The sequence below is a fragment of the Ylistrum balloti genome, unplaced genomic scaffold (assembly GCF_031769215.1).
Source record: "Ylistrum balloti isolate Yb309-2 unplaced genomic scaffold, AGI_CSIRO_Ybal_v1 Utg369980, whole genome shotgun sequence".
NCBI lineage: Eukaryota > Metazoa > Mollusca > Bivalvia > Pectinida > Pectinidae > Ylistrum > Ylistrum balloti.
This window is the reverse complement of record NW_026782068.1, coordinates 146,430-162,043: the sequence shown is the minus strand read 5'-3', so window position 1 is coordinate 162,043 and position 15,614 is coordinate 146,430. Positions and strand designations below refer to the sequence as shown.

General features: G+C 34.8%; 1 protein-coding gene across 1 annotated transcript in view; it reads right to left on the bottom strand.

The window, feature by feature from the left end:
* Positions 1–15,614, bottom strand: part of LOC132547803 (fibrocystin-L-like) — a 111,832-nt gene that overhangs the window by 36,722 nt on the left and 59,496 nt on the right. Inside the window, exons 27-40 of the mRNA XM_060211606.1 lie at positions 14,580–14,743; positions 13,915–14,090; positions 12,414–12,543; positions 11,280–11,521; positions 10,055–10,177; positions 9,274–9,379; positions 7,453–7,737; positions 6,096–6,223; positions 5,735–5,876; positions 4,747–4,963; positions 3,420–3,667; positions 1,912–2,091; positions 1,279–1,476; positions 190–479 (exon numbers count right to left, since the gene is read on the bottom strand). Of these exons, the coding sequence (XP_060067589.1) occupies positions 190–479; positions 1,279–1,476; positions 1,912–2,091; positions 3,420–3,667; positions 4,747–4,963; positions 5,735–5,876; positions 6,096–6,223; positions 7,453–7,737; positions 9,274–9,379; positions 10,055–10,177; positions 11,280–11,521; positions 12,414–12,543; positions 13,915–14,090; positions 14,580–14,743 (2,629 nt within the window). The remainder of the gene's footprint in view (positions 1–189; positions 480–1,278; positions 1,477–1,911; positions 2,092–3,419; positions 3,668–4,746; positions 4,964–5,734; positions 5,877–6,095; positions 6,224–7,452; positions 7,738–9,273; positions 9,380–10,054; positions 10,178–11,279; positions 11,522–12,413; positions 12,544–13,914; positions 14,091–14,579; positions 14,744–15,614) is intronic.

Sequence of the window (15,614 nt, the reverse complement as noted above, 5' to 3'; positions counted from 1 at the left end):
ATGTAAACAAAAATATATATTTTCATATCTAATTATAACTACTAGATATATGTGTAAGTCCAAAGTGCAGAAAGAGGTTAAGATGAAGAAAGGTGAGATTTATTTTTATTTGAGAGATTTTGTCAACAACACCCAACATCATCGTTAAGTAAACAGACTCTAAAAGTCTAACGATTAAAGTATAATCACCACCATATCTGTCCCTGGATCAATCCGACAAACAAATCCACCCTCCATCTGTCTATGGACTCTGCAGATCTTGGTTCCCATGGTAACCTCATTGTGACACAGCTGGTTGCCAGGTAACGATGTCTTTATAGTGATGTCATCATTGTCTGTAGCTACTGTTGGCGAAACTGAGGTAATGACAGCCCCCAAACATGGAAGGAATGAGAAGTGAAACAATCTTGTTGATGAAGGAACAGGAGGAATACAATCAGGGACAGATAACTCACAATCACCACAATCGATTGTCTCCCCTGGAAGAAAAATGAAAATAGTACTGTGAAATTTTATATTTTTGAGGTTTCTTTGTTTTTCCATTAAATGCAATTTTTTGGAAAATTAAATTTGCTTGATAAATTGTAACAATATATCTACTTATCCTTATTTTAAGAGTCTAAAGATAAACAAATTCAAATACCCACAAAATCAATGAAAATCAATTTTCCTCTAAAATTAATAACTTTAAAGAAATTACTTAAGAAGTACATAAATGTTGCTTCACTATTTATTTCATAACCTCAGGGAAGAGAACCAACACAGTTAAGTGGTGGATCCTGATATCCTTTGCTTGGCTACCACATGCTATATAGGGTGACTGAAGGTTTAAGGGACAAACTAAGGGAGATAACCAATAGCATCAAGCTTGGGATAAGTTGGTTCTTGTTAAGTTTAACCATCAACCAGTTCACCCAGAACTTTGGCCTTATAAGGAAAGGATGATATGTATTAAAAAAGTTCTCTCCTGAAGTACATGTAATGTTGGCACCCTTCATTATGATTTACATAAAAGAGGTCATGTATGTGATGTTCTAAATTCTAACTTTTATCACAGTTTCTATCAGTTACTGAATGTTTACATTAAATACTATATATGCTATTGTTCCTGAATGTAATATATATCCTTAGTTCATTGATATCTCAAAAATAGATATAAAATTAGATTTCTATTAAAAATTAATAAATAATTACGATTTATTTCATATTTATTTCATTATAAGTTCTGTGGATAAGTTCCTCATTTATCTCCCTTTGTTCCAGTTCTTCTCTGTTTACCTGAATCTACAATATGCAATGCTGTGTATTTTGTCTTCTCTCCGATTGTTACAGTAATGGGTACACTGCTTGCTGTTTTCTCTGACACTCGAAATTGTGCCCGGAATGAAATTGTTGGAGAATCCACAACATCCTGGTCGAGATAACGACTCCAGAAGTAAAAAACACCTGCCTTGCTAAGGTCTGTTTTGTAGGATCCTATCAAAAAAATTTCATTTAAACGTTGTAACATGTTGCAACATTTATACATTGTATCAGTTATACATTGTATCATACAAATGTATATACATTGTAACATTTATACATTGTAACATTTATACATTGTGATACTTATAGTAGATTGTAACATTTATACATTGTGATACTTATAGTAGATTGTAACATTTATACATTGTGATACTTATAGTAGATTGTAACATTTATACATTGTAACATTGTAATATATAGACATTGTATCATTTCAACATTGTAGTTAAAGTTTTCATACTTTTACCAAAATTTATGAAATTGCCTTCAGGATTTTTTATCAATTTTATTTTTTCAATTTGTTTAGAGAAATGTGATCAGATATAAAAATCTATCCATTAACAGAACACTTTGTTGTACTGAAATAAATATGAATTGTGAAAATACCTTGGTGAACAGGAACTCCACTGTTAAATCCATGTAACATCTCCTCAGTTCCTGTCCCATTTCTCAACTCATAAACACCCATCTTAAATTCATCTTTAGAAGTTTTGAATGACCAACGGATGGTGTCACCGATGTAGTACTGACCATTTCGGGGATGCCAATTATAACCAGTACCTAGCTCTGGAACAAAAGTTTCATCAATTTCAACAACCACAACAAAATGTCTGAGAGCCAAAATTAGTTGTCTTTGAAAGGATAATATTTTCGCTGATTTGTAGGGTATTCATGTAATTACGAAACATTTGTGAAACATGTAATAGTTGTTGTTATCCAATATATACAATAATGTAATACAACACAAAACTATATTGTCATATTACTATCAACACTAGGGAGATCCTACAGTTTGAACAATAAGTACTGTTTGAAGCAGCTGAGTTACATCAACATGACACGATTTATATTTTGCAATGAGCAGAACACCAATTACCATCATTAGTGAAACAAGTGAAGAAGTCTAAAATGTGTTTTCAAGATGGCGGCCATGGCTGCCATGTTGGATTTTGGACCAACCCGAAATTAACAAACTTTGGTCAGGATCATGTCATGATCATTTCAGGTAAGTTTCAGCTCAATGAGACATGTATAACTTGAGAAGAAGTTGAAAATGTTTATGACGGACGACGAACAATGCTGGACAAAAGGCAATTGCAATAGGTCATCAGACCCTTCGGTCAGATGACCTAAAAACCCTGTAAAATCTTACATGTACTTAAGTAACTTGTTTCCATATTCTGAAGTCATGTGACTTCAACTAAACATTATAATAGATATATAATCTTTTTTGTGATATCAAGATTGTTAAATTTTCAAATTAAGCATAAAAATTGCTAAAATCCAGACTTGCGAAAAATAACCTGAAATATCTTCAAAAAATTTGCTCTATATGCACCACAGGCTACTTTCCTTCCATTATCTCTATACAGCCTTGAAATCAGATATAAACTCTTTCTTTTTGTTTACTTGAATCAATTTCCTCAATAAATACCGATGTGGAAAAATTATGATTAGAAGTTGTGGCCAAATACTCTGTCAAAATCGTGAATTTTCAGAATTATTTTCATTGATTTAATCCAAGAATTCATATGTTCATGAACTGTTACAATTTGTAGACAGAGCTATATCTTCAAAATCAAATGTCTGCAAAAAATTTTAGTGCTTTTTTTGGAAACAATGAATATTGAACCCAATGTAAATTTATATTACAGTACTAGCTTAATTTTGGGTTGTTATTATTTCGCAGTTGTTGCAGTTTGGGCAAGTTTGCGGGTTTTAAATTTCGTGTGATCTCCATGTATGTGTACAGATATGTTCATTTATATGGTAAAAATGTTTGCTGGGTACTGAATTATGCACCATCTCCACTGACTGCGAACATATAGAAAAATTAAATCTCCATCAAATATTACCAATTACACATTACTGTCAGTAATGATAGGATGACATACTAGCACTATATCCATTGTTTGTGACGGTGTGTGTCTTCCCTGTTCTGGTCACCTGACACATGAACTCAGTTGAACTAAAGGTCACAGGGTCAATCACACAGGCATGGCTTCCAATGGTTGTGGTGAGCTTTGAGGGGTCGTCTCCAAACCCAACTCCTTTAAAGGTCACTCGGGTGCCGCCGTAAACAGAACCCACGGGTGGATGTACCGCTGTGATAGCAAACTGGTACTCAATCTGAAGATTGTTCCTGGCAAATAAAAAAATCTGGAATGGTAACTAGATATATACAGGAGATTCACAGGCCAAAACATGATTTTTTTTACAGGATAATGAAATAGCAATACTTTATAACATTTGCTGGTTTATTGGTACAGTGTTAGGACCTTTCACTAAAATAATCAGCAGTTTTGTACAGATATAATTATACATATTCAGTTTGATAAATACAATTAATATTTTATATCAGCATCTGGAGTACTTCAAATATATTTAAAAAATTTTGAATATTTGATTGAAGTAGTTAAGATTTCAAACTGAATAATTCACTAAAATGTTCTTTTAGAATACAAGTTGCTATGGTAATGAAAGTGAATGGGAGCAGGATGGGATGAAACATGACATCAGATGGGAGGGACAGGATGGAACATGACATCAGATGAGATGGGACAGAAACAGGATGGGATGGAACATGACATCAGATGAGATGGGACAGAAACAGGATGGGATAGAACATGATATCAGATGAGATGGGACAGAAACAGGATGGGATGGAACATGACATCAGATGGGAGGGACAGGATAGGACAGAAACAGGATGGGATGGAACATGACATCAGATGAGATGGGACAGGATGGGACAGAAACAGAATGGAATGGAACATGACATCAGATGAGATGGGACAGGATGAAACAGAAACAGGATTGGATGAAACATGACATCAGATGAGATGGGACAGAAACAGGATGGGATGGAACATGACATCAGATGAGATGGGACAGAAACAGGATGGGAAAGAACATGACATCAGATGAGATGGGACAAAAGCAGAATGGATGGAACATGACATCAGATGAGATGGGACAGGATGGAAACAAGCAAAGTGGGATGGTATCATGGAATTGGAAGGCATAAGATGGGTCAGAAGGGATGGGATGAGAAATTATAGGACAATACAGAACAGAATAATCCTGATTAGTTAAAACTTCACATCTCCATCCTTCTAGTTCCAACCAATTTTTGATGCCATATACAGATTTGATTTTGAGACAATTCACAATTAACAGACCAAAATCTATTACCTTAAGTTGTCAGTACAGTTAACTTACTCGTTCAAGGCGAAACCATGTTGACACTGTATCTTGATGGTGTAGACGCCAGGCTCGGTACCGGGCATCAGCGCTTTAGCTTCTGTGTCACTGACCACATGCAGATCAGTGGATATGTCACTGGCAGACTGACCATGACTGACCAACTTCACCAGGACAAGTTTTGTACATACCCCATGTTTAAATCCAATTCCAGTAAAATTAACACTTTCTCCACCTAAAGGGGAAAAACATTTTCTGATAATAAGATATATGTTGATATTTTGCAAAATACTGAAGGAATTGCATAACAGATTTTCAAAATTTTGATAATTTCAAATTATATTATTTTATCTATATATCATATCACTTGTTTTTCTGACAATGTTGTGATAATTATTGTTTTCCTGATGTCAATAATATCATTTTGTTGGTTTGAGTTTAAACATTATGTCAAAGTCTGTCTATGCCTTAATTCTACTTGTTTGGATTTGATACTCACATACCTAACACAGAAGGACGTAGAACTGACAGGATCCTGGCTGTGACTACAGTTACATACCTAACACAGAAGGACGTAGAACTGACAGGATCCTGGCCTGACTACAGTTACATACCTAACACAGAAGGATGTAGAACTGACAGGGTCCTGGCCATGACTACAGTTACATACCTAACACAGAAGGATGTAGAACTGACAGGGTCCTGGCCGTGACTACAGTTACATACCTAACACAGAAGGATGTAGAACTGACAGTGTCCTGGTCTTTACTACAGTTACATACCTAACACAGACGGATGTAGAACTGACAGTGTCCTGGTCTTTACTACAGTTACATACCTAACACAGAAGGACGTAGAACTGACAGGGTCCTGGTCTTTACTACAGTTACATACCTAACACAGAAGGACGTAGAACTGACAGGGTCCTGGTCTTTACTACAGTTACATACCTAACACAGAAGGATGTAGAACTGACAGTGTCCTGGTCTTTACTACAGTTACATACCTAACACAGACGGATGTAGAACTGATAGTGTCCTGGTCTTTACTACAGGAGTGACTGATGAACTTGAGTCATAAGTGAACTGTTGAAGACTAGAATCCTGTTTCTCACCAATTGTAACATAGACATTTTTGTTACCAGAAGCCTGCAATGAAATTAAGGAAATCGTTATTTTCAAGATATCTGTATCTTTCATAACAATCAAAACTTACTTTCCAAATTATTGAATATCAAATTTTTTTCTGTGAACAAACAGAATTATATTGATCATTTATGCTTTCAAAGAAAATTAAAGATGAAGACAATATTACTTGGAAATTTTTAACATTTAACATACAGGTAAATAAGAAGACAGGAAATGTACCTGAGCAGGTGTTCGACAAGTGAATTGAGAAGTTGTGACAAGTGGTTCTATTGGACAGTTTGCAGAACCAATCATAACCGACACATTTCTAGGAATACCATATCCAGTAAATGTCAAGAGAGTTCCACCTGGAAAGAAAATCATGATCTTAATCAAAAACCAAATTGTACTTAGAAAATATAATTCACGTTTGAATCTGATTCCTGTCCTTTCATTTTACAATTTGGAATTGTTTTAGTCTGTTCACGTCCTTGGCTTTATTTCTCTGCAACTTTTCCTCTCGCTAGGCCTTGTCTAATCCATCATTTAGATTTCCATTTATTTGTGATTCTTTGAACCATTAGTTAATGATTTGTGTCAGTTTCCATAAAGGAACAATCAGGGTCACAGAAATGCTTATACATAATGTATTTTAATAAGGGTCTAAAGGATCAAGATTGAGATTAACTTCCTCAAGCTTGAATGAAGCTTTCTATAGTTATGGAAGCTATATATAGATCACTAAATACATCTTACCCGCCAGTCAACAAGATCTTACTTAACCTAGATTATAAGCATAGAATCCCAAATGAGATTTTACGGTGTTTTATGAAACTTTACTCCTAGAAGTTTATTTTTGTGAGCCATAGTAAGCAAATGATAAAACATGGAAATGAGTTCCAGAAAATGTCACATGAAATGAAAACAAATTTAACTACTCTAAAGACACTATTTATCACATATCTTAGAAAAGCTACATTTTGACATGTTTTAAAGTGAAAATTTGGAGGACAAAGCAGAGGCACCCTGTTATATTGTTCCACCATTTTTAATTCATGATGTTATGCTACTATCCATATTAGGACATCACAATAGATTTCTGACTGGCACAGCCAATGAAAAAATCACTCCACAATATATATTACATCTAATGACCTATCTAAAATCTCATTACTGATTATGTGATAAACTTTCAATAAAAAATGTCTGTAAGACATCAATGCCCCTGCCACTAATATTTTCAGTATTGAATCATTTGATGATTTTCTATATATAGCAAGGTTGACCTTGATCTTGACCTTGGGCCCCTGAAACACAACAATGTCCAAAATATACTCATAATTGACCTTTGTATAAAAATTTACCCGAAAACCTGTCAAAGAAATAAGTCCCTATATTCTTATATTGAATCTTGATGGGGCCGAATGGACAAGCCCCTCCCCCTTCCCAAGCCCCTCCCCCCTCCCAATTTTCAGACTATTTGATTAACTTATACTGATAATATACTACTTGCCTATAAATAAGTCCACTCATAACTTCTGTGGTTATTACAGAATGTCTCAGTTCCTCTAAAGGAACCTTGTCTATAGGTCCTTACCTGCTGTACTGCCTTTTAGTGGTGTAAAACTGTCGATACTGGACATGTATGTAAACTTTGGGATGGTAGTCGTTATGGCGTTCCCTTTACCCACTACTCGGACTATCACGTTACCCGAGAGAGGTGATCCGTTCCCTAAAGAACAGACAAGCTGTGTGGTACTACAGGATGATGATGATGCTGCACAGTTAAGTGGACAGTCCACATCTCCAACAGTAATGGTGTTGTCTCCTGTCAGGACACTGAAGTGAGTTCCTTTGATTGTCAACAGTTCACCCTCTCTACCTACAACACCGACACCAAAACAAATTAGATAAACTTTACCTATTTTACATTTTACAACAATTTTAAAACAAGTTTTCACAACTTATACAATCACTCTTGTTGGTCTGGATGTAAGAGCGTCTTACTGTGGTAGGAAACCAGAGTAGAGTACCCGGGGAAAACCCACTTGGTCGGGCAGGTGACCCCCCCCCCCCCACCCTCTACCTTTTCAGATCTGTTCCCGGAATCAAACCATGAATGGCTAGGCTAGTAAAGTTACATTGAAAACGTAATGAAATTATTATACAAAGATACTATATATAAAAAAAATATTAAATTGTTCAAGTAACAAGTAATAAAAATTTCTAAAAATTAAAAAAAAAACATTTGTATTGTAAGTATCACATGATAGAGACGATTGAAATCACATTACAGTACAGACAAAATTTTAACCTCAACTACAACAATATCTATGCAATTGTTCTGATGACAGTTAGCCTAGCTAGCGGAAACATGTCAACTTACGATAAAATCACGGAATCCAGATGTTGATGCTCTATCTTCTTTGTCAATTAAATATCTGTCAGAATCAACAGTAACACTCTCCCCGTTTTGTTTCCTTTTAGATATAATACTGGTACCCCCATGTATTATCCCTTTCTATATAGAAATAAGGCCTTGTTAGAAAATCTTCATTCATTGACCTACCTTTTACGACAGTTTACGTCCCCTCTGAAGATTCAGTATAGTTATTGATATTTACGAGGGGTAAAATTTCACTGTAATCATGGTCCATAAAGACAGTGAAAAGCTAAATACCTATTGAACATTTCTATAGTGAATAAAAATCTGAGAAAATTTTCATGCCTGTATACATGAACACCATCTCACAGACGAAAGTAAAATTTAAAACCAATAAACTGGCTAAAACCAGATCAATTGCAAAATATCAGCCCTTCAATATTAAACATATACCGGTATATCATACATTGACTCAAACACCTGGACTTATTCTTGTACTTTATCAGGAGTTGAGTTTGAATTATGATTATGTTGCTATGTTGATATTTTCTTGAATTTTTTTTTAACAATTTGGTAACTACGTCCTCTGAAGGATTATTTTACCTCTGAAAACAAGGCAGTTGAAGTAATAATCTTAATGATATTTTTTAAAGGATTATCTCTAAATGATTATTTTGTGGGACTTAATTTTCGTGGTTTTTTTCAAAAAAAAATTATCATTATTTCATTGAAGCATGACTACATGGATAAATGCATCCCTATAAAATATAATGCTAGGAGCTTTTGGATTTATGAATTCATTGTTTTAGAGTATCTACAAAATGTATGAAAATAAATAACTCGCAAAAAATTAGTGATTTCACAGTAATTTGCTGATTTAAAAACTATTTGTCATCTTGGATTATTTTTCTATTTTAACGAGGTCATTTTAACAAAGATTTCTTTTTTTACTTGCATTGGATCATGTGATCAAGTGATTGCACACTGATTATTTAAGACGTAGGGATTGGTGAAATAACTGCAGCTCTAACAAACCTTGTAGAGGAGAAATCGAGGTGACAGTCGGAGTTACATCATCAGTCCATTCAAACTGGCAGTTCCCACTACAGGCCGACAGTATGGAATTTACCATCACTGACACCTGTAAACAATAGCAAAAGGCATGTTAATCAGAGAATGGTCCTGATTTACCTGTGTGATGTGTCATACCTGTAGTTTTTCTGTGTGATAAGTCATACCTGAGATTTTTCTGTGTGATAAATCATACCTGAGGTTGTTCTGTGTGATAAGTCATACCTGCGGGTTTTCTGTGTGATATGTCATACCTGCGGGTTTTCTGTGTGATGTGTTGTATCTGAGGGTTTTGTGTGTGATAAGTCATACCTGCGGTTTTTCTGTGTGATATGTTATACCTGAGGTTTTTCTGTGTGATATGTCATACCTGCGGGTTTTCTGTGTGATGTGTTGTATCTGAGGGTTTTGTGTGTGATAAGTCATACCTGCGGTTTTTCTGTGTGATATGTTATACCTGAGGTTTTTCTGCATGATATGTCATACCTGAAGTTTCTAGTGCGATTTGTTGTATCCGAGGGTTTTCTGTGTGATATTTCATACCTGAAGTTTTTCTGTGATATGTCATACCTTGCGGTTTTTCTGTGTGATGTGTCATATCTTTGATTTAGCTGTGTGGTGTGTCATATCTTTGATTTAGCTGTGTGGTGTGTCATATCTTTGATTTAGCTGTGTGATGTGTCATATCTTTGATTTAGCTGTGTGATGTGTCATATCTTTGATTTAGCTGTGTGGTGTGCTCTACCTGAGGTTTGAGATGAGAGGTTCTCAGCTGATCTGGTGTACAAGGGTCATACTCTATTCTCCCTGTACGCTTTCTCTTCACTTCCAAATTAAACGGCCCCCCAACTGGATTAGTCTCCACCACCTGAAATGATGAAATAATATGATCACACATATGCCAATCAGAATTAGAAACAGTAAGAGAAAACACTAATGTTTTTCTGATATAACACCAGGGCTGTCAGAGGCAGGTTATGCTCCCTAATTGGGACAAAATTAAAGTTTGAAAAATAACAAAGGGCAATAAGAGGGTTATGTTTCATCTTGATACCTCTTATAGTTTTAGTGTAATGCTTCTGACAAAATTTGAATATGAAAAATAACAAAGGGCCATAACTCCTAAATTCTTCAAAAGAGAGTGATGGCTCTAGTGCAACACACTTTTCTGTGTTGAGATCTATCTACCTATGAAGTTTCATGTTGATACCTCTTATAGTTTTAGTGTAATGCTCTGGACGAAATTTAAATATGAAAAATAACAAAGGGCCATAACTCCTAAATTATGCAAAAGAGAGTGATGGTTCTTATGCGCTGCCTTTGTCCTTGCTGTGATTTATCTACCTATGATGTTTTATGATGATATCTCTTATAGTTTTAGTGTTATGCTCTGGACAAAATTATGACCGTCGGACGGACAAAGTAGCGACGTTACACTCTCTCTACTGGGAGCAGGAAAAAAAAATTAGGCATAACGACTGATCAGAACTAAGAGGATTGCCTTCCTGATCTGACTTAAGACAATCACCTACTGAAAGATCTTGTGAACAGTGACCAATATTCCGCACCAGAACGAGAAATATCACTGGAGATAAACCATAAAAAAAGTTTATTTTACTGTGCACAAAATTCTCCATTTGTTGTCGACTCTAGAATATCTAATGACAACCATGTCATATCTTTGCTAGGGCAGGAACTACAGTATTAATATATAATGTGACTCTTTCTCAATTAAAATTTGTGACTTCAATATTCACCTTGTAATCATTGTGGTCAAAATAATGGGAATTAGGCAGTAATTATCTTGAATAGTTTCAGAACACTGTTCCAGAAAATGACCTTGCAATTTTATTTAATATGCTGAAAATGGGAAAAATAAAACTCCTCAAAAAATGTGTGGTATTAAACTTGCCTTTAAACTCTATATGTCATTGACACTCATGAAAGACCCTCTCACATGGAGGACTTACCTCTAACAAATTCTGTTTTCCTAGTTTTGACATAAATTTATCGGTCCAAGAGACCCTCTCACATGGAGGGCTTACCTCTAACAAATTCTGTTTTCCTAGTTTTGACATAAATTTATATGTCCAAGTGAAGTCTGCACATTCTCCTTCCTTGATCACTTTCAGTGAGCCCATGGCCTCCAAGTTAATGATCTCTAGATAATCTGTAACACTGGACTCATCCATACTCCAGCTTACTGGTACCTCTGTAACACAGAGTCACAAGATACAGACATAAAGTCACTAGATACAGGCATAAAGTCACCAGATACAGGCATAAAGTCACCAGATACAGGCATACTGTCAAAAGAAACAGGCATAAAGTCACAAGATACAGACATACTGTCACAAGATACAGGCATAAAGTCACAAGGTACAGACATAAAGTCACAAGATACAGGCATAAAGTCACCACAAGATACAGGCATAAAGTCACCACAAGATACAGACATAAAGTCACAAGATACAGACATAAAGTCACAAGATACAAGCATTAAGTCACAAGATAAAGGCATAAAGTCACAAGATACAGGCATACTGTCACAAGATACAGGCATAAAGTCACAAGATACAGGCATAAAGTCACAAAGTCACAAGATACAGGCATAAAGTGACAAGAAAAGTCACAAGATACAGGCTTACTGTCACAAGATACAGGCAAAAAGGTTCAAGATACAGGCATACTGTCACAAGATACAGGCATAAAGTCACAAGATACAGGCATACTGTCACAAGATACAGGCATAAAGTCACAAGATACAGGCATGAAGTCACAAAGTCACAAGATACAGGCATAAAGTCATAAGAAAAGTCACAAGATACAGGCATACTGTCACAAGATACAGGCATAAAATCACAAGATACAGGCATACTGTCACAAGATACAGGCATAAAGTCATAAAGTCATAAGATACAGGCATAAAGTCACAAAGCCACAAGATACAGGCATAAAGTGACAAGAAAAGTCACAAGATATAGGCATAAAGTCACCAGATACAGGCATACTGTCCCAAGATACAGACATCATGTTATACAGGGATAAAATTCTCAACAAGAAAAACAACTTTGCAATGCTATCACTATACATCTTGTACTTACTTTTCTCTTTACTGTGAACTCTTAGCGTAACAGTTCCATCGATTGGTTTCGTCGCTGATTGGAGTCGATTCACACTCACTCTTAAATTGTTTCCGGACTTTGAAACCACATCAAAAATGTTGTTGGAAATCTGAAAATGTACGTGTTGTATATAGACATTTTTTTTTCTAAAGAAGGAAGATATATACCCACCATGTAGTCAAACTTTAGAACCATGTGAGTTGAAAGTCAGTTAATTTGTTGTCTGATTGATCAAAAGGAAAAACAATAATTCAGCACTTTTCTCCTAGTATGGTGCTGTAGTCAGTAGGACTCTAAGGACAACATAAGCTATCAAGGAGAGAACAGGACAAAGGATTGTTACCTATATTCCAGTAACCTTTACATCTTTGACTTTATGACAAATCCAAACAAAAACGTTTTCTGTATTGATTTTGAACTTGTCGTCTCAAAAAATTTGAGATACCATTAAGGATGATAATTTTGAGGGGTTTTAATTTTTAATTTGCTATATTTAAGGTTTAAGTGATTCTACCTGACATTAAACTCAATACATTTTACCATTTCGTCAAACCCATGAAAATTTTATCCACTATAACTAAAAAATAGCCTTTATGGCATTGCACAGCAACATTTAATTTACAAACCACAACTGATTCTGACCCCTCACCTTAGGTCCTAAAAAGCAATCTTAAAACATCATTTTTCTATAGGAAGATTTCATACAAATGGAATTATTGTGTAAAAAATAAAATTTATATCTAGTTACGGTGACCTTGACCTTTGGATATTAAACCAATCAATTATTTATATTCATGTAATAAGCCTGGATGAACTTAAGTTCTGATAATTAGAAAAGTTTACAAAAATAATATCAGATATATTCATATTTTTTCATGTGAATTTGAAGTCAACTTATTAGTTGAATGACATTTCTAGGATTCAGAAAATTCAATTTTTGAATGAGTAATTGTTTTATCTGTCATTGTCAAAATCAAATATTGATACATTGCTTAGATTCTAAGTCATTACACTTTTCAAAAAACAAAAAAAAAATGAAACAAAAGAAAAACAAGAGGCCCATGGGCCTTAACAGTCATCTGACATAAAATACAAGATTTCAAATTTTGAACTTGAGAAGAAGTCGAAAATGTGTTTTCGAGATGGCAGCCATAGCCGCCATGTTGGATTTCGGAGCAACCCGAAATTAACAAACTTTAATCCGGATCTTGTCACGATCATTTCAGGTAATTTTCAGCTCAATGAGACATGCAGAACTTGAGAAGAAGTTGAAAATGTTTACGACGGACGACGTATGCTGCCGGACAAAAGGCGATTGCAATAGGTCATCAGACCCTTCGGTCATCAGACCTAAAAACATATTTGGTGGTAATCTTCAGTACTATAAATTAAAGAAGCTAGAAAGTATCCACCAAATTCATTATAAACAAATATTTACTATATATATATAGAACAGTTTATTAATATATATGCTTCTTACTGCTTGTCCACCATAAGGTTTTATCAGCGGAACGGTGTGACCACAACTGTACATCATTATAGAAACAACAAAGGAGGACAACTCTTGGTCTTCAGTAGGAAGTCGTTTTACATCAACTGACGCGATCATTTCTCCCGAAGGCATGGTAGGGCTCATTCTCTGTTTCCATATCATATCTGTAAAGGAAAAGAGAACATCACATTTTCTAATAAAAGAAAAGTAAAATTTCAAAGTTTCTATTAAAAAAACAAACCAAAAATTTCAGAATTTACATATTTTAACCCAAAAGAGCAAAATTATTAATCAAATAGATTTTCATACAGCAATGATTCAACCAAGGCTTGTGCAATTCAATGTAGAAAAAAACCTGATGTACACATTTCAATTCTTTAAATAAAAAAATTGATATATGAATTAAAAAATTGATAAAGACTGAATTTTTTTAGAAAACAAAAAATAAACATCTGTTACAAATTAAAAAAAATAATTGTTTATTGTTGTTGATATAGTGAAGTTGCAGGTTAGTTTTTTTTTATTATATATTGCAGGACTTTTATTTTTTGAAATTTTTGAAATATGGATAAAATGTTTTTTTCAGTAAATTTTACCCTTGAAAGTACCTGTACAAATTATACACATGTTAAAGCATTAGGAAACATTCTCACCTGGAGAATCAGTGCTAGTGAACTTTGACCCCAGGTTGACAACATCAATGTAGTAATCTTGGACAGGACTTGTAAAGCTAATGGCTGTCAGACTGCTGTTTGTCTGTCTACAGACACTTGTCTCATCTAGTAGTTTACTCAACTGGACACAGCGATACGTCCATCTGTTAGGAAAGGTATATAGACATTGCACAGAAAGGCTGACCACAGCTGACATATATATTTTTATTAAAAATGACAATAAATGTTGAGTGAAACTTCTCCTAACTGACCATGCATGGCACATGATCATTTGTCCAGTTAAAAGAGGATTCAGTTTGAGGAAGTGAATGAAGTAGACCAGTCCTAAACAATAATATCATTTTGAAATTTGTTCATACAAGCATTAAAAACTTTTTATGTATGTAGAATTATCCGTTTTCTGGGGTCAAAATGGCTGAAATCAGCCAACAGCTGAAGATTTTCATCTCTTCTATAGTATTGTGTAAATAATTAATGTCTTTGGAATAGGATCTATCAATTTACTAAGTTTGGTCAAAGTTACTTTTTTTGAAATTTAAATGCAAATTTTAAAGTGAAATGTTGACAATACCAATGTCTACTGAAAAGTGACACCGTAGTCTTGGTTTCTCAATTCTTTTCATCAGAGGTAAAAAATATCTAAATATACAGAACAGTGTAAATGGGTATCATACAAAGTTGGATGGTTGTACTTCTGTAAAGACACTTGATTACAGTTTTACATGTAAACATTTTTCCAGGTGTCTTGTTCTGTCCCTACCCAAAGAAGTTTGTGTTTCCCAGGTGTCTTGTTCTGTCCCTACCCGAAGAAGTTTGTGTTTTCCAGGTGTATTGTTCTGTCCCTACCCAAAGAAGTTTGTGTTTTCCAGGTGTCTTGTTCTGTCACTACCCAAGGAAGTTTGTGTTTCTCAGGTGTCTTGTTCTGTCCCAACCCAAGGAAGTTTGTGTTTTCCAGATGTATTGTTCTGTCCCTACCCAAGGAAGTTTGTGTTTCCCAGGTGTCTTGTTCTGTCA